At 46.6% G+C, this 19,703-nt stretch overlaps 1 protein-coding gene across 1 annotated transcript in view; it reads left to right on the top strand.

Moving 5' to 3' along the window:
* The first annotated feature begins 2,497 nt into the window (after nucleotides 1-2,497).
* The window catches only part of Mipep (mitochondrial intermediate peptidase), a 103,537-nt gene continuing 86,331 nt past the window's right edge, over nucleotides 2,498-19,703 (top strand). Inside the window, exons 1-6 of the mRNA XM_032917779.1 lie at nucleotides 2,498-2,788; nucleotides 4,865-5,038; nucleotides 5,446-5,534; nucleotides 7,825-7,911; nucleotides 13,337-13,400; nucleotides 19,202-19,384. Coding sequence (XP_032773670.1) covers nucleotides 2,606-2,788; nucleotides 4,865-5,038; nucleotides 5,446-5,534; nucleotides 7,825-7,911; nucleotides 13,337-13,400; nucleotides 19,202-19,384 — 780 coding nt within the window. The 5' untranslated portion in view covers nucleotides 2,498-2,605. The remainder of the gene's footprint in view (nucleotides 2,789-4,864; nucleotides 5,039-5,445; nucleotides 5,535-7,824; nucleotides 7,912-13,336; nucleotides 13,401-19,201; nucleotides 19,385-19,703) is intronic.

Raw genomic sequence — 19,703 nt, 5'->3', positions numbered from 1 at the left:
CTGCTTGTTAGGATGTCGGTAACATACCACCATTCCCTTACCCAGGACATCCTTTGTTCGTGTGTGGTGGGAAGAGTTCTGATGTCACCTTCCTGCTGTAAGGGCCATATTATTTCTGATGTTAGGGAAACGTAACTGTAAGTGAGCTGGGGTTATGGCCGAGTAGGCTTAGCAGGAGGGACCCATTATGTGATACATCCTGGGCAGAATCTAGTGAGATGGAAATCTTTAGTCAAAGTTATTTGCTTTCAAAATACAGCGGTAGGTTAGGCATAAGCTGCCCATTAAAGAGAGACAAGAAAAGGAAAAAGGGGGGCCAGGAGTTTCAAGCCAGTGTGAAACCCAGCAGGGAAAATCCTAGTGTTTGAAATGCCCAGTCTTGCCACAACACTGTACTTCTTTGTGTAATCTCACAGCAGGGCTGTTTGGATGCGTTTCAGGGAGGTTTTCTTCCTGCCCACCTGGGTACCTGGCAGCGATGGTGAGTTGCCCACAACTCATATGCTCACTGGAATGCACACGCTTCTTCTGATGGTTTCCAAACCCTGGCTGTGATGGCTAATCTTCATTGTCAACTTGACCAAAATTAGAAGCTCCTGCGAGACACACCTCTGTTATTACTGTGAAAGCTTTCCCAGAAAGGTTCAATGAAGAGAGACGGACCCACTCTGAAAGAGAGTGGTACTGTGCCAGGGGCTGGCATCCAGACTGAAGAGAAAGGAGCAAAGGAAGTGGTGAACTAAGTACCAGCACTCAACTCTCTCTGTTTCCCCCATCCACCCCATTGTGAGGAAAAACGTGCTATCACCATTGTAAGCTATTCTTGCATCCTCTCTCTCCCTCTCCACACCCCCACCTCCAGCCCCCTGTGTGTGTGTGTGTGTGTGTGTGTGTGTGTGTGTTCGTGTCCGTCCTTTCAAACCCACCTTCCAAAGGCTGGTATACTGTATTCCCTTTTCTGTCTACTGTTTCCCACTTCTACCCAGAGCAATCTCTCAAGGAAAAATCGAGTTTCTCATAATGAAATCCTTCCTTCAAGGCCTGGTGGCTCCTGCTTGGAATCCCAGTCCACAGGATGCTGAGGCAAGACTGCCAGTTTGAGATCAGACTGGGATACATGGTGAGTTCTAGGCCAGCTTGGAATACAGAGTGAGAGCCTGTCTACAAACCAGTCAAACAAACACAAAACCTTCAAAGTGTCTATAAAGCAAATATGACTGCCACCTTCTTGTCACCTTCTGCAGGAGAGACGACTGCACCTTTGAAAGAAAGCTGTGGTCCTGGCAAGACCCTACACCCTGACCCACGGTGGTGTGACTGTCCTTCCTCTGGAGAAGGCTAGGGCTGCAGAAAGACTTCCCCAAGCCTTCCAAAGTCTGCACCATCATTCCTACTGTCCCGGGGAGCACAACCACAATTTCCCAAATGCCCTGCCTCCCAGTCTCTGCCCTCCTTTCATTCCTGCAGTGGGATTGACGTTAGTTCCGTCTGTACTGATTTAGATTTTAGACTATTGTGGTGAGACACGAGGAATTAGGTAGACTCCCTGGTGGGCAGGCAGATAGAGGAGGACATGGCTAGGTAATGATGGTGGCGAATCTCCAAGGTGCTCAACTTCTTCCTCAACCTACAGTTTTCCTCTTCCACTAGCAGGCCCCATTGCTGATGGACCTGCTCAATGAAGTCAAGACTGGGTCAGGACATGCCACACGACAGTTCTGGGCCAATCCTATCCCAGATTTCTTCAAACTGTCCAATCCTAAGTTAGGGGAGGAAGTCTCTGGAGAGGCTTAAAAACAAAATAAAACAAAATGAAACAAAACAAAAAATAGCCCCTGAGAAGAGACTTTTTTTTTTTTTTTTTTTTTTTTTTTTTTTTTTTTTTTTCTGAGTCTCCCGTTGCAGAGTCTTTTTCTGTGTGACTGTTGCTGGAAACCCACACCTCACCCACTTTCCTTCAACTTCTAATTCTGTTCAGGATGCTTAAGATTTCTCTGCTGCTACATGTTGGTCTTCAGATTTTTCCTGTCTTTTAATTCTTCAACTGACAGAGACAACGAATCCGACCAAGGCCCCTAGAGTATATCATTTCAAGAGCCTTAGACGGTATCAATAGTTTCCGAAGTCAAAACAGATGATAATTCTCTAATAGTTAGTTCACAGGTTACACAGAACCATAGCTGGTGTGCGTGCAAACATGGGGGTGACTTCAACTTCTTTTGGAGCAGACAGGTGCCATGGATTTCGACTGCTTGTGGTTTTTTGGTTTCTTTTGGGTCCTTCCACGCGCCGCCACTAAGTTCCCTCTGAGAAGGCATCACTCATCTTGAGTTCTCCCATTCATTCCTGGCACCTGTAAAAAGTTCCAATGACTGACCAGACTTCTCAGGGACACTATCAAACTCAAATCCAGGACATTTCTTCCTCCAGACACACGAGGGCGCTACGGAACTTGAGCTGCTCAGAAAGTGTGGGGGGCGACGCTCTTGCTAACGAGAGTCAGCGTGCGCCAGTCGGGTCTGCAACGCGAGTGCCCAGCGCAAGCTGCTACCTTGGAAACGCAGGGCGCGCGCTTCCTGAGCGTGGCAGAGCCGGGGTCCGGAGGATGCTGCTGGCAGCCGGGACGCGGTATGCCCACCGGCTGTGCGGCCGGCGAGCCGCGGCGGCTCTGCAGGGACGCGCAGGCCGGAGCTGCGCCCGGAGCGTCAGCACTAGCTGGTCCCCGGTGGGCGCTGCCTTTAACGTCAAGCCCCAGGGCCACCTGTGGGACCTGTTGGGAGAGCGACGGGTGAGCGTGCCGCGGGTCTGGGCAGCGCGGGCTCCGCGTCTCGCTGAAAGGGGACTGCACCGGGATAAGGCCGTCCTGCCTGCTTCCCACTCAGCCCTTCCCCTACTCAAGTTCGATTTCTTTCCCTTCTGGCTTCAGAGTTCACTTTTGTCCTTGGCTTTGTAAGGACACTCTTCCGTTGAAAACTCCATCACACAGTTGTCCATTTCAAGCTGCTCTGAAACAACCTGTTAAATCACGCATAGTGGTTCTTGCTTGTAAATCAGTCTTGATGGGTCTAGGCAAGGGTACAAAGGGCAGCCTTTGGTCTCCAAACTGACTCTGAGACTGGCCTGAGTTTCGTAAGAACCGGTGTTAAAACAGAAAGCAACGACAGAACCCTACTGAAAAAAAATCAAATTTCCTGTCGCGCTTTGGAGATAATTGCATAGCCTACGAAGTCACCAGACAGAATTGCTTGGCTATTTCTGCTCTGCCTGTGGTGGTGTTGGACACTTGATAATGAGTGAGGAAAAGGCAGGGAAGACTGAGAAGAATGGATCACTCTCTTTGCATTTTCAGATTTTGTCCTAAAACAGTGGATCTCAACCTTTCTAATGCTGTGACCCTTTTATACAGTTTCTCATGATGTGATGACCCCTAACCATAAGATTACCCCATTGCTATTTTATAACTAATTTTGCTACTGTTATGAATCATAGTGTAAATATCTGACATATGAATTCCCAGGTGGGTCGGGACCCACAGGTTGAGAACCACTGGGTTATTTTTACCTTTTAGCTTTTCGTCTTTGGGTAGCTTTCTAAAGACGAGTCTGGGATATAGTTTCATTGTACTTCATGGTTTATTTCAGTGTTTAACTTTTCTATTTGAAAAGTTCTTTCTATATAAAAATTCCTCCAAAACCCATAAGGGTCGATGATGCTGGTGTTAATGGAGTTGGTGTTGGAAGTGCCTGTTAGTATTGAGCAGAGAACTACTTTTGTGCAAAGCCCTGATTTTGGTTGGTCTAGCGACTGCCTGCATCTGTGCCCATGGGAATAGTGTCACTGTTTCTCCGTCACGCCACACAAAACAACACTAGCACATTCTGAAATTTTATGTCTCCTTCAAGCCCTCCCTACTTTTCGAAAACAAATAAGTGGTATGGGTTCAGTTGTCAGCACTGTGGCTCCATGAGAAAATGGCTGGGAGGATTAAATGAAGATTCAAAGGTTTAACAACATTTCTAACAACGACCGGCGCGCAGACAGTACTTGACAGATGTTAACGATAACAATCATTAGATTACAACCTTGGTTTTGGGTGGATGAAATAGAACTGATTTCACCGGTATTTTAAGCAAGTGTGTGTGTGTGTGTGTGTGTGTGTGTGTGTGTGTGTGTGTGTGTGTGTGTGTGTGTGTATGAATGAGTGCAAGTTTGGCAGGTGCAGGCCAGAGGACAGCCTTTCAGGATCTGTTGCCTTCTACCTTATGGAGGCGGAGTCTCTCGGTTTTGCTATTAGACTGAATACGTAGGTTATCTTACCTGCTTCTGTTTGGTTCGTGAGCTTCTGAAGGGCTATTTTCTTGTTTCTATCTCGGAGCAGGAGTGCTGGGATTATAGTTACATGCACCAAAAATTGGACTTTAAAGTTTTTATTTTTTTATGTATTTTGCCCAAATGTATGTAAATTCACCACATGCACAGTGCCCATGGAGGCAAAAAGAGGGTATTGGATCCCCTGCAACTGTAAGCTGCTGGGAATAGAACCCAGGTCCTCCGCAAGAACAGCAACCACTGAGCCATCTCTCTAGCCCTTCTTCCCAAACTGTTTTTTAATTACGTTTTTGTTTGTGTATATAGGTGCCTGTATGTCCATATGCCTGCCTTTTAGCACTTGGGGTGCATAGCCTGAAGTTCCAGGCTAAGTCACAGGAAACAAAAAAGAACACTATTCCCATGAGTGTAGATGCAGGCTGTCACTAGACCAACCAAAATCAGGGCTTTGTGCAAAAGTAGTTCTAGGGAGTAAAACAGACGGACAAAACTGTACTTTTGGCTATAATCTAGACATGCTGTTCTGTACTTTTAGGGTCTTTTTGGAGTTCCTGAGCTCAGCACCCCTGAAGGATTCCAAGTTGCCCAGGAGGAAGCCTTGAGGAAGACGGAGTGGCTGGTGGAGCGAGCATGTTCCACACCCCCAGGGCCACAGACAGTCCTCATTTTCGACGAGCTCTCGGATTGCCTCTGCAGAGTGGCTGACTTGGTGAGGCTTAGAATGGAGAACAAGGGTGTGGAGGGTGCAGGCCACACGCATGCCATGGATGTGTGTGTGAGTGCAGGAGCATGAATGAATGGGTGTGTGTGTATGTGTGTGTGTGTGTTTGTGTGTGCAGGCGCATGCACACCATGATGTGTGTGTATGAGGACAGGCATGGGGTCATGGGAAAACTCACAGGAGCCTCTCCTTGTAGGACCCATGGGTAAAATTTAGGTCACCAGGCCTGCAAGCCACACCTTCTACCTGCTGAGCCATCTTGCTAGAACCAGGCCCAAATTCGATTGCTTGTATCAATAAAGGTGATTAATGGCACATAGAATCCAAAATAGTGATTGGTCTTAGAATCCATCGTTCCATCAAACTCTCTGGCTTTTGTCTTTCCCCTTCATTAGGCGGACTTTGTGAAAATCGGACACCCAGAGCAGGCGTTCAGAGAGGCTGCGCAGGAGGCCTGCAGAAGTATTGGCACCATGGTGGAAAAGTATGTCCCCTCCACCCCAGGTGGCTTCATGTATAGTGCTTGTCATTCCCAGGGTGGGTGGGAGGAGGTGCTGTGATCTAGCAGCCCAGGAAGGTGGCAGGAGCGCTGGGGGGATGTCATGGCAGCTGGCACTGTTCTCCTGGCTTCTCCCTTCCTTTATAATTGGATAACGAAGTCAACTTGCCAGGTTGCTGTGTAAAAACAAACATGAGCTGCTTAGGAGGCGTGGGGCACACGGGGACATGCAGCAGGATTTGTCCTCAGTACTGTCGGCAGCGAGTGGGCTGGTCCGCTTTTGTAGGGCACCTCCTCTGAGGAGTTGCCTCCATCAGATCGGCCTATAGACATTAATCTTGATTAGTGATGGATGGCAGAGGGCGCGGTCCACTGTGAGCAGTGCCACCCTAGGCAGGTGGTCCTCGGGTGTGGAAGACAACAGTGTGTGTTCGTCACAGAGTATGAGCTGGTCACGGAGTGTGAGCAGCTCTCCCCTCGACTCTGCCTTTCAGTGTCTGCCTAGGCGTCCCTCGATGGCTTATGACATGGGACGTGTAAGCCAAACAATCCCTTGCCTCCCCAAGTCGCTCTTGATGATGTCTTTTCAGGGCAGTGGAAGGCAAACTAGGGCGGTAAGGAAAGTCTTTTGAGTATTTTTGTGGATATTTGGAGCTCTAGATTTTGGCATGAGTTAATTGCATAATAGCTGTGGGCCAGAGGATAGGAGGCCCAAATATGCATTTAGGTGACAAACCCCTTCTAGACTTTATTGTGTTGTGATTTGGAATACCTTAATACTCTGAGAAAGCCAAGGAAGGCTGTGGGCGGAGGCTATGAGAGAACGTTCTTCTGAAGTGGTTTGGGAGTGATCGGAAGTGTTTTAAAGCCATTTATGAATGCTCCAGAGAGATAGTTGAAGTCACGGTGGACAGCACTATGTTCTGAAGCACGGGTATGTGACACGAAGCCAGATAATGTTTGAGACTGAGGAGAGTGTCAGGGTGCACCTACCCTGGGCTCATGAGGGGAAAACAGAAGCCAGGCAACACCATGGGACTGTGTCAGAAACCACACGTTGGAGAGGAGGCGGCTTCACTAGTTGGACAGACTTCATATCTCGGGAAGTCTGGCCATCCCTTCTCTCACATTGAGCAACATTGTCCCCCTCAGGCACGGCAAGTGTGATAAAACCAGTCCCTACCACATCTGGACACTTGACCCCGTGCTGCCACAAGGGATTCCATGGGATAGTGAGCACTTTTGTTAGGAGTGGCCCAGGAAAGGAGTCAGCATGGCCAGGCCACCTATCTGGGATGCCATGAAGGTTGTGTCCTGCTGATTTTAGATACAGCCTGTCCTAAGCCCATGCACTCTTCATTTTGGGGAGACCAGTGGAGAACCGTGATTGGTAGTGAACTGGTATAGTGCTTGACTGTAATCGTCACCTCTCCACAAAGAGTGCTTCAGTCTGCTGAAAGTTGCTCAAGCGAGCTGGTCCCTCATCCGACACCAATCATTAATTGAGAAGAGGGAAACCATGAAGGTTTCTTTAAGACTTCGGCCCTGTACCGTAGAACTCAGGCTAGCCGTGCTCGTGTGGGTGAGAGCAAAGAGTCATGACCCAGGCACCAATATCAGCCCCGCCCACAGCATCACTGTCATCTCCCTGGTCCCAGGGCCCTGACACCCTCAGGGCCAGCCTTGGGACCATTCCTAGACTAGAAACCACTGCCACCTAGTGGATCCTGATGGAAGGACAGTATCTTTCCCATCACCCTCAGTCTACTTTTAACCAGGGACTCAAGGATGGGCTAGTTCCTGGCCATTTGCAACTAAAGATCTGAAGTGACTGGTGGGCTGGAGGGTTTCTTTTGCCACCGCTCTCGTGGGTCCTCCCAAATGTTAAGGGGACCAGGCAGTTACCGTCAATCAAAGATACTCAGCAGGAACATTCTGCATCACCTACTCCCTGACACAGCCCCCGAGTGTCGGGAGAAAGCTGGCATCTGTGTCCTGCTGGCCTCTGGCTATGCGAGGACAGCAGTCCAGAGACATCTGCACCATGGTCCCTGCTGAAGTGTTTGCACATCTCTCACAGTTTAATGCTGGAAGACGCTGTCTGAACAGTTTCTGAGTATGACTGTTATTGCTGGTTCAGAAGAATATACAGAAAACTGATTGCCAGTTTTGGGCCCCGAGATTTGTATGCAACCATCTAATTCCATTCTCTTGATGTAGAGTAAAAATTTAAAAACGGATTAGAAAATCACGTTTCCACTCATGGTCTTTCCAGGTTGAATACGAATGTGGAATTGTATCAGAGTCTACAGAAATTACTAGATGACAAGAAGCTTATGGATTCCCTTGATGCAGAAACCAGGTACTCATCCATTCATTCCTGCCCCAATGACCGACTCTGCGGGCCAGGCTGGAGAGCCCTCTTGGCCCTCTGGGTTGGAGTGTGCCTCTCTCAGTGTTCCGTGGCTCCTGCACTCTCTTGGAGACTCCAGCACACTACATCTTCTCTTTACACCACGTCTGTCTGGATCCATCCTCTTACCCATGGTCACCACCAATATCTTCTTATTTGTTGCTCTGGTAATTTGTTTCCATCTCTCTGCCTTACTGGATGAGCTTTACAAGGGTGCTCTCTTGTTCATTGCTGCAAGATGAAAGCCCAGTGATAGCCTCCTGTGAAATTGCTGCTAACCACGCTGTCTTTATGCTCGTAGGTCCACCATAGCACCATCGGGAGATACCAGCAAATTGATTGGTTTGCTGGGTGGTTCTCAAGACCTTACTGATTAGCTCTGGTTCATTAGATTGCAATTATTCTCCATAGTAAGAAGCCTGGTACTAACTCAGTACCCAGGAGTACTTGATATATGACCTGAGAAGGAACCTGATTTCTTTGCTTTACAATTTTTATAAGATAAATGTAGAATGAAGATAAATGTAAGATAAATGTAGGATTTTATAAGATACATATACTGAGATGGTTCAGTACATAAAAGTATCTGCTGGTAAGCCCAGTGGTCTGAGTTAAGTCCCTGGGACCCACATGGTGGAAGGAAAAAACTGAGTGCTGCAGTCATTCTCTGACCTCCCTGGCCATGCCATGGCAGTTGGGTACATGTGTGTATACACACACACACATGCACACACACAGATACACACATGCATGCACATGCACACACACACACATAGATATACACACGCACATACACACACACATGCACACACATGCACATGCACACACACATAGATATACACACACATACACACACACATGCACACACATGCACATGCACACACACATAGATATACACACACACATACACACATACACATGCACATACACACACTCACACACACAGATACACATGTACACACACATACACACGCACGCACACACATACGCACATACACTCACACATGCACACATACACAGATACACATCCACACACACACATGCACACACACAGATACACACTCACACACAGATACACAGGTACACACACCCGCGCATATGCACACGCACATGCACACACAGATACACATGTACACACACATACGCACACTCATAGACGCGCACACACACACTCACACATGCACACACATACAAATGCACATACATTCACACATGCACACACACACAGATACACATGCACACATCCTAAGTAAAATAAATGAGATCTAATAATAAAGAAAGCATAGTAGGGCTCACCATTTACTTGCTCATGATATTTGTGTCATACCATAGAAAATTATTATTATTCTTTTTTTTACTTATTTATCCTCTTTTTGATTACGGAAGACTTACGTCCTTTGACTACTTAGTTTCCCTCTTGCTACCTCCATCTTCTTGTCTGTCTCTGTATGTGGCTTGTCACCCCAGCCTTATTCCATGGGGCCAACTGGGAATGGAACTTGCTTTCAGTTCAGGTAGGAGTTCAGCTGGGAGCACTGTGGGGAGAGTCTTGGGGACTTACCTCACCCAGCAGCTCGTGTGCAGGAACCTCTCATTGCTCCTGAAGCTCGGGATCTGAGCAGGACTGGCTGCCGTCTGGGTAGTGTTTACTGTGATCTTAGGCTTGACATGTATTGTCTCCTTAGCAAAGCTAGTCAAGGTGAATGTGTGTGCACCGTCCCAGGCGAGTGTTCACCTGGCACTAGCTCGATGTAGCAACACGAAGTATGATCTAGGTTACTTAGGACCTAGCTTTAATAGCTGGCATTGTTATGTTGTCGGTGTACAAATTTTAGTTGGCTATCAGCTTATTTTATACACAAAGAACTTATGGATACATCCCCTATTTGTAATTATTTATAGAAACGCCAGTAAGAGCATTTGAAGGACAAAGAGAAACGTACATTGGGAAAAAATAAACTGTGACAGAACAGTGGTCCAGAAAGGAGAGCTTTGGGAGAAAACTAGGATTTGAAGTTAAAGCAAATGAAACATGGTGACACTTGAACATCATTGGGAGTGTTGTCAGGCATCCAGAGGTCCTGCATCTTAGACCATGCCTGTGTAAAGTATTAACCTTGGCAGAACAGAATTGCGGAATTAATGATGTGTATACTCATGTAGTTGGTGAGGAATTAGATTGCGTGAAAAAAATATATATTATATACACATATATATATATATATTTATATTTGCATATATTTACACATATATATTTACAGATGCATTCCTAGAAATACTAGTTCCCTGAGTGTGTTAGTTTCTGTTGTGTGATAATACAAGGGCAGCTGAGCAGACAGAGGCTTATTTAGTTCACAGTGCCAGGCTATTGTCCATCATAGCAAGGAAGTGACAGCAGCAGAAGCGTGAGGGAATTGGTCACATCACATCTATAAGGAACAAAGAGAAAAGAGTGAATGCATGTATGGTTGTGCCCAGCTTGCTTTCTCCACGCTTGCATAGTTCAGGATCTCCTGCCTAGGGAATGGTGCTGCCCACAGTAAGCAGATCTTCCACCACAATAATGGAATTAAGATAAGCCCTCCACAGACTCACCTAATTCAGACAGTTTCTCATGTGACTACCTTCTGAGGCGTCAAGTTGACAATTAAAACTAACCATCACAACTCTACCCCTTGTCTGGGAGCTAAACAGGAAGAAACTGTGAAATAGGCTGTTCAGATTTCCTCAGAAGGGTCCCACAGAAGGGCCTATACATTTGGAAGTCTGTTATGCTATTTCTTCCCTTCTTGGAAAATTTGGTGGCTTTCAAGTCTCTGACAAGTCCACCTATAAAACGACCTCCTTTTAATTTGAGGGGTTCTGTGCTGTATGTATGTTTGCATACATCATGACAAACACATTTTCTAAACAGTATAAAACTGTTACAGTAGAATCCGGTTACATGAACAAGTTAGAACGTCCCTTCGGATAAACTGGAGGATATGGCGTGTGGAACCTGAGTTCACACACATGGCCTCTAGGAAGCACGAAGAACAACTGAAGTGGAGAAACAGTGCTGTCCTCTTAGACAGGAGACAAGAAAACCCAGGGGTGTCTTCTCCTAGCCTGTAAGTTTATGGCTGTCCAGTCTGTGTCTAAAGACGGGTTTTCTTTTGCACGCAAATGATTTTGATGTTAAGAAGACTCTAGAGTAGGTTGGGGAAACATCTGATAAAGTAACAAAAGGTCTTGAGCCAGATTTCCCAAACATTTATATAAAAATCCTGTATTTGCAAGCACTTTCTACTTAAGTTGGAATATTCAGTTAGATAATGAAGGACTGAATATTCTTTAAAAGCTACACATGGTCTTTTAGTAATTGTAACCTCAGATACTCAGGAGGCTAAGGCAGGAGGATCCAGGTTCAAGGGCTTTCTGAGCTACAGAGCAGGTTCAAGGCCAGTCTTGATAACTTGTAAGACCTGTCACAGAGCAAAAAGTAAAACAGCAGCGGCGGCAAAGCAGGCCCGGGGATAGAGTTCAGCTTAGTGCGTGCAAGCTCTAAATCTGGTTCCTTTCTTTCTTTCTTTCTTTCTTTTTTTTAAGATTTATTTATTTTATGTATATGAGTACACTGTAGCTGTCTTCAGACACACCAGAAGAAGGCATCAGATCTCATTACAGATGGTTGTGAGCCACTATGTAGTTGATGGGATTTGAACTCAGTAAGAGTAGCCAGTGTTCTTAACCTCTGAGCCATTTTTCCAACCCTGTTTTTTGTTTTTTCCAAGACAGGATTACTCTATGGAACTTACTCTGTAGACCAGGTTGGCTTTGAACTCACAGAAATCTGCCTGTGTCTGCCTCCCAAGTGCTGGCCTCAAATGTCTGTGCCATCACCACCTTGCACATAAATTTTTATAGCAGAGCCATGTCATGAAATATTTTTGCTTAAGAAGAGATTACTGGGGGCTGGAGAGATGGCTTGACTCTGAAGAGCACTGGCTGCTCTTCCAAGAGGACCTGGTTTCAATTCCCAGCACCCACATGGTGGCTCACAGCTCTCCAGGGGGATCTGACACCCTCACATAGACATAAATGCAGGCAGAGCACCAATGCACATAGCATTAAAAGCAAATCAGGAAAGAACAGAAACATTTAAGAAAAAAGAGCTGTGTTTTTACAGTGCTTTGGAAAGGAAGAGGGTGTGAGGTGCTTCATGGGACAGTTAGGGGCTCCATGGTATGAGGTGGGTCATGGGACAGTTAGGGGCCCCGTGGAGTGAAGTGGGTCATGGGACAGTTGGGGGCCCCATGGAGTGTTCTGCATTGTTTACAAAAGCATGCAAATGGCTGCATTGTTAATGGGACCTATTAATTATTTTGAGTCAGGCTCTAGAACTCCCTATTAGTCCAGCATTGCTCAAACTTGCAATCCTCCTGTCTCTCCCCTTTTTGGAGGGCTGGAAGTATAGGCTTCTCAGATGCCTAGTAAGGTCCTTGAAGTTTTAGACATCTAGAAGACCTTGATTTGAGAACAGCTCACTGCTATAGAACCTGCATAGTGTATGTACAACACTGGGTGTGATCCCAGTACCATGGGGAGACCACGTGCGAAGAAGTTTAGAATAATATTAATTCTGTTCATTCAAGATATATTTGGTATGGTGGTACTCCCCTATAATCTCAGGACTCCGAAGGCTGAGGCAGGAGGATCACAAGTTTGAAGCTAGCTTGAACTGTAGAACAAGATCCTATTTTATAAAACAAAAACAGGAATACATTACTAAGTAGAATTACATGATATAATAATCAGGAAAATAAATATGTTCACTTTTGAAAGTCCAAGCCAGAAGAATATATTAAATGCTTCATTAATCTACCATTAGAAACAAAAACAACTTAAAAAAAAATGGCATTGACAGGAACATTGTTAATTGGCTTCAGGCCTGAAGACAGACTAAAAGGAAAGCACAGTTCTCTCCAGTCACGGCGCTCACTTCTGGCACAGCATCAGAGAGAAGCTGGCCCGCTGCACCGGTTGGAAGAAACACTGAGAAGTCCACGCCGGGGTCCTTGGGAAGCTGTCCAAGTGTGAACCGACCCTGGTTTTAGTTACTGGGGTTTGGATGGAGCGGAAATAACTCGGATGCTAGGCTCCCAGCTTCACCAGGTTAAACGCTGACATGACAGCCAGTAGGGACTCTCAGTCAGCTGGGTGCCCTGCCTGCTTCTGAGATACTAAACTTGTTTCAGACAAAGAAACAAATTGTGGCTGTGTTGAAGTAGTTCCCTTTAGTAGCAAGTGTTAGAAATCCTGATCTGAACATAAAGACTGATTTTTGGTTGTAATTTTAATGAACTATTGTAACTTTTGCTCACTTTTATTTTAGGCGAGTAGCCGAACTATTTATGTTTGATTTTGAAATCAGTGGAATCCACCTAGATGAAGAAAAGGTAAATCTTTTTTCTTTTTCTTTTAAAACATGCTCTTAAATTTGTTTCTCTTACGCACGGATTGGCCTGAATGTATGTATGTGTACCTCATGCGTGGCCTTGGAGGTAGGAAGAGGGTAAGAGCCCCTGGGTCTGCAGTTACAGGTGGTTTGGAACCACCACGTGGGTGCTGGGAACAGTTCCTACTCCCACCATCTCTCCTTTTTAACCATCTCTTCACCCAAGTCTTTTCTCTCTTCAGATAGGGTCTATGTAGCCCCAGCTGCCCTGGAACTTGCTCTGTAGACTAGGCAGGCCTCAAACTCACTCTTCGTCCTGAGTACTGGGATTAAAGGTGCGTGACAGCACGTGGGGGCACATTTATTTATCTGTCCGTCTGTTTACCTACTTACCTCTCTACCTGTTTATTTAGAGATAGGGTCTTCTGTGCCCAAGATAGCTTTGATCTTGCTCTGTAGTTGAAGATGAACTTGCCTTTCTCATCTTGGTCAAGGCTCGGTGCTGAGGATTGAGCCCAGGGCATTGAACCATTGAACCAGGGCAAGCATTCCACCAGCTGGCCTCTATCGTCAGCTCTTTTTTATTTTTCTGAAGACAAGGTTCCCTATTAACCAGATTGGCCTAGAACTTGCTATGTGGCAGAGGCTGGCCTTGAACTCCTGACCTTCTTCCCTTCACCTCCTATTGTATTACAAGCATATGTCACCACATCAGGCTTCCAGCTGCTTTTGGCCAGTGTTGTTAATAATATTCAGTTGCCAGAGCCCTTGTGTATCACTTGACTGGGTATTAGTAAACTCTAAGGACTTTTTCACTTGTCATAAAATTCTTCTGTGGGTGGTGTCTAACTATAGTGCTCTCTGGAAGCTGGCCCGTCACTCCTGCTAATCCAAAATGAAGTGACAACCCAGCTCGAGTGTTGTAGGTATCATGGAATGCGGCTGAGATGGGGACTAGGTGGACTGACGACACAGGTGTGTGTTCACACTCGACAAGCCTGGAGCGTCCACACACTTGCCGTGGCAGCAGGCGGTGGTGTTGTGACCTGCAGTGTTCTCTCTGGATGAGGGCCTGGCACATTGTCTCAGCCTCTTGTTTCACAGGGGCAGAAACAAAGTAACTTGCTTAGGCTCCCAGCCTTAGTGCCGGGAGTCCCCACACTGGCTGCTGCTGTCCCAAGAATAGGATGCTCTGCCAATCTAGTCCCTTGTGTGGGTGGCAGCTCAGTGTTGGGCAGGAGGAGTGACCAGATGCCGTCCAGAGTGGTTCTCCATGGCCTCCTCTGCTTGCCCACAGTCCAGTTATTATTATTTTTAAAGATCCAGCTCTTTCCATCCTAATAAAAGTAGGGAATCCAAAGCTATTTACCTAGGGACAGAAGTTTATCAGAATTTCGTGTTGGGACCTCCGGGCCTGAGGCTTCTCTTCTGGATCCACCAAGGGCAGATGAGAAACGTTCAGAAAACAGTGTATCTGCACTGAGCTGAGAGCAGACTTTTCCAGCGGCTTTAGTGCGCTCACCTGGCCTTTACATTGTGTTATACGTCCTAAGTGATCGAGGGATGTTCTGGAGTTGATAGGAGGAGGTGCATAGGTTCCACGCAATGCAGGACTATTCTGCTGCCAAGGTTGGAGTGTCTTCGCACTAATCTATACCACAGAGCATTTCTATGCCCTGTCTGAAAAATAGGAGGTCTCTATCTTTCTGTCTCTCTCTCTCTCTTAAAGATTTATTTGTTTATTCTATACAAGTACATTGTAGCTGTCCTCAGACACACTAAAAGAGGGCATCAGATCTCATTACAGTTGGTTTTGAGCCACCATGTGGTTGCTGGGATTTGAACTCAGGACCTCTGGAAGAGCAGTCAGTGCTCTTAACCGCTGAGCCACCTCTCCAGCCCTCTCTTAATTTTTGATGTTTTGTTTATTACAACACTGTATCCACTTTGTCTGGCCTTGAACTTATGGTGCTCTTCTTGCCTCTGCCTCCTGAGTGCTGGGATCACTTGTGTGAGCTACTGCTCCTGGCTAATCAACCATAGTGGGTTCATTCGCTCACCCATGGGCCCATCTGTCAGGACTCAGCAAGTAACTCGTGGTTTGCCTCCGAGTCTGGGATGTCTTTCAGTCAGGTCCCTTCGGCAGCCAGAGGTGCACACCTTTTCAGCAGCAGCCCATTTCTTCGATGACTTAGACTACTTCTCTTTGAGTCACCCCAGAAAATGGAGTCACCACAGTGCTCCTTCCCTGCAGCTCATCTCACACTGACTAGATGAGCCGGCTGGCTGAGACGCCTCTTCTCAACCATGACAGGGAACGCCTCCGATCATTTGCCGTAGTAAAGCAGGCTTCTCCCCACACCCACATAGTGCCTTTGAGAGTCTGTTTCATGATGAAAAGCTGGTGACCCCAGAGGCCTGAGGAGCAATCAGTAAGCCACAGACTTGTTAGGTTTTGTTCCTTGGGACACGATCTTGCTCTGTAGCCTGAGCTGCTCTAGAGCTCTCAGATGTGAGGGTTGCGTGCCTGAGCCACCACCCCTGGCTTTTTATTCTTGAAGTAAGGTCTCACTGTGTAGCTTGTGCTGGCCTCAAACCCATGTTTATTCCACTTCAGCCTCCCAGATGCTTGGGATTTCGGCACATGGAGAAATCACATGTCTGTCATCTGCAGCACTGGGGGTTGAATTTAGGGCCTCGTGCATGCTACGGAAGTGCTCTGCCACTGAGCTGGATCTCCAGGAGATCGTGTGTGCTTTCATGTGTGTGCTTTCATGTGTACCAGTGTTGGATTCAGTAAATTACCTCCTGACTGTAAGACGAATCATTGTCACGCTAGTCACCGTTAACTGAGTTTGACGTCTCCTGCTTGCTTGTTGGTGAGCGATGGGGTGTCGCGTATTACAGTCTAGCTTATGGGGTCTCATGAATCACAGGCTGCCGTTGAGCTTTCTGTGCAGGCGAGAATAACTTTCTGTCTCCATCTCCCAAGCACTAGTGACGTAGACTTTCTCCATTATGCCTGCTTTAAGAGGTGCTGGGATCAAACCCAGGGCTCCTGCATGCCAGGCTAGCACTCATCCACCCAGATCCTGCTGTGTTAACTTGCGAGGTAACATTGCTGTGCACAGCTTTCCTGTTGTACAGAATGTTCGTTAAAGCTGCGTTTGAACCTGCACTGACTGACGTTTATGTTCAGTTCCCCCAACACAGCCACAGCCATTCTAACCCAGCACGCACGTCCTTGTAGCATACCCGCTCTTTCTTACCAAGTGACCTCAGGGGCCGTCGGCATTAAAGATGCAGGAGACAAGTCAGTGTTTCTCTGCAGCTCCTGTGTGCTCTTCCAGATGCCCCGGGACAGGGCTGACATCACCTACTTTGGAAGGGAGGTTCTGGAGGCAGCCCACCAACAGAACATAATTTTCATACCGCAAAGGCTTATGTTCTTCCAGGTTTGCTTTGGTCAATTTTGAGGCGGGATGTTGCTGTGTCCTCGGGCTGGCTTTGAACTCCTGAACTCCAGCACATCTGCTTCCCTCTTCCCTGAGTAACTGCAGCTACAGGCGTGGGCCTCTGTGTTTGCCAGTTTTCAGTTTATTTTAAGTCATGAATATGACTTAGGAGTTTGAAATTAACAGTTTGCTTTAAGTGTTGCAAGTAGTTTCACAGGGTGTTTAGATTGTTCTGGAATGATGGAATGATATGTTCAGAACATAGCTACAGTCAGAAAGTGAACTAGATTTTTCCAGAGGTTTTAACTCTTGATAAAATTTAGGGGATGATTAATTTTATTACTTTTTTTTATAAAAAGGCTTTGGGAAAATTTTCAGAACTATAGTTTTTAGACACCATTCATCATTTTTGTTATTCCACTGATAACCACAAGGTGGCAATACACAGCTGCAAGAGGAGTCTGCATTAAGACAGAAGGTATTGGAAACCAGTTTTTCCCAGTACAGTTTGCATTTTCCATATTGAAGCTTTAGGTCATTATTCTATGTTGACTTTTTTGGATACTGAAGTCTTGTTATATACACAGGCTGGCATTTAACTGTCGGTGAGTCCAGGCTGACTTGGAACACTGAAATGCCTGTCTCCACATCCCCCAGGACTGGGATTATGTGTGTGTGCTGCCATAGCTGATGTATTTTAGCTCATTTAGTTTTTGAGACAGGGTCTTGCGTAGCCCAGGATGGCATGGGCTCACTGTGTTGCTGAGGTCGCTTCCATTTCCTCGGTGCTGGATTGCATGCAGTTTGTACAGTGCTGAGGACCAAGTTCAGGCTCTATGCTGAGCTACACCACCCCAGTCCTTCTCAGCTTCTTGTCAAGTACACATTTACATCTTATAGATTTGTCTGAAAAAAAGTGTGGCTTAATAATTCTTTAAGGGCACGTCACATGACTCACCTGAAGCCCAGTCTGAAGCCTGACTTGTTTCTTCCTGGTGAAGAACTGAAAGAACGTCCCTGGGCACTTTCTCATTGGCCTCAGAGCCTACATGGATACAGTTTACGTTTCACCTTAGAATATCTGTGCTGTATGCTGGGATTAAGGCTCAGTGGGCAGAGTGTTTGCCCAGCACGTGTGGGGCCCTGGGTTCAAGCCTCAGTGCTGCAAAACCAAGGATGATGGTGCAGGCTTGCAATCTCATCATTCAGTGGAGCTGTGGTCGGGGAGAGCTGGAGGCAGGCAGAGCCGAAGTCTAAAGTCATCCTGAGCTACACACGTAGCCAGCCTGGGCTGTATGAGACTGTCTCAATTAATTAGCTAATTAATTAATTTGAGGTGACTCCTTTGACCGTGAACCTTAGAATCCTTCTCTCCAGAAATTGTGTTCTACAGTGTGACTGCAAGCTAAAACTTAATGACTGTGCCAGTACCAGTGTGGACACACCTGACCAAGGAATGGGTTCCGTGTGCCACACACCTGGGTCATGGTGCAGAAGATGCAGCTCTACCCCTCAGGCCTCGGCCTACCCATTCCTCTTCCATTTTTAAGCCAGTGGTCCTCTTGCTATACCAAGTGCATGCCCTGTGCCCTGTTTTTAAGCGCTCTGTTGCAGGTGAACTGGAGCCACTGAACTGAACCTGTTGGGTGCTCACTCTTCTCTGAGGTGCCCACTCTTCTCTGAGGTGCCCACTCTTCTCTGAGGTGCTCACTCTTCTCTGAGGTGCTCATCTTCTCTGAGGTGCCCACTCTTCTCTGAGGTGCTCACTCTTCTCTGAGGTGCTCACTCTTCTCTGAGGTGCTCACTCTTCTCTGAGGTGCCCACTCTTCTCTGAGGTGCTCATCTTCTCTGAGGTGCCCACTCTTCTCTGAGGTGCCCACTCTTCTCTGAGGTGCTTGCTCTTCTCTGAGGTGCTCATCTGACCTGAACCTGTTGGGTGCTCACTACTGTTCTGTGCATATCTGTGTTTCTCATTTCCCTTCCCTCTTTGCCCATTGGTCTTTTAAATTCAACACCTTTCTTTTTTTTTTTTTTTTTTTTTTTTTTTTTTGGGGCTGGGGACCGAACCCAGGGCCTTGCGCTTCCTAGGCAAGCGCCCTACCACCGGGCCAAATCCCCAACCCCCAATTCAACCCCTTTCTAATCTGCTCTTCAAATACTTAGTTTTTAAATGAACTGAACAGGTGTAACCAGCCCACCGTTGACTTACTTATGAGGTGTTCGGGGACAGAGGATTGCACAAGTGTTCTGTAGCAGCAGTTCAGGTGCTGTTTTCCTGCCACTGTTTTTGTCTGTCTGTGAACCGCTAGTTTACATTGCTTTTAATCACCTTTCCTCCCACATGTAGCGCAGAAGAGCCGTGGACCTCAATGTTAAGATCTTGGACTTGAGTAGTGCTTTCCTCATGGGAACCAACTTTCCCATCAAGATCCAGAAGCATCTCTTACCAGAGCACATTCAGCACCACTTTGCTCGTGACGGAAGGCATTTAGTCATCGATGGGCTACATGCGGAAGCCTCCGATGACCTGGTAGGAAGGAGTGTCCCGTTGCTTCTCTGTGTCCCACCTGAGTACCAATGGATGGTCTTACTGTGCTATCGTATAGACTGATGCACTATCACGGTACATGATATTGCGGCCTTAGAGATCTTGTTGTGTTGCTAAGATCTGGAAGTTTAATTTGTGACACAGTTAATTCTATAAATGCTGTGAATAAGGAAAATAGTTAAAATTCATGTCTCTTAAGGAATTAAGTTTTGGAGTATAGTCAATAACTAGTGCGGTTCCTTTTCATTCTTGAGGTCATTGTGTCCCCAGGAATAGGTGCCTTCTGCACAGAGACAGAGCA

The sequence above is a fragment of the Rattus rattus genome, chromosome 12 (genome assembly GCF_011064425.1).
Source record: "Rattus rattus isolate New Zealand chromosome 12, Rrattus_CSIRO_v1, whole genome shotgun sequence".
Lineage (NCBI taxonomy): Eukaryota > Metazoa > Chordata > Mammalia > Rodentia > Muridae > Rattus > Rattus rattus.
The sequence above is the reverse complement of the archived record's forward strand: the minus strand, read 5'-3'. Positions and strand labels throughout refer to the sequence as shown.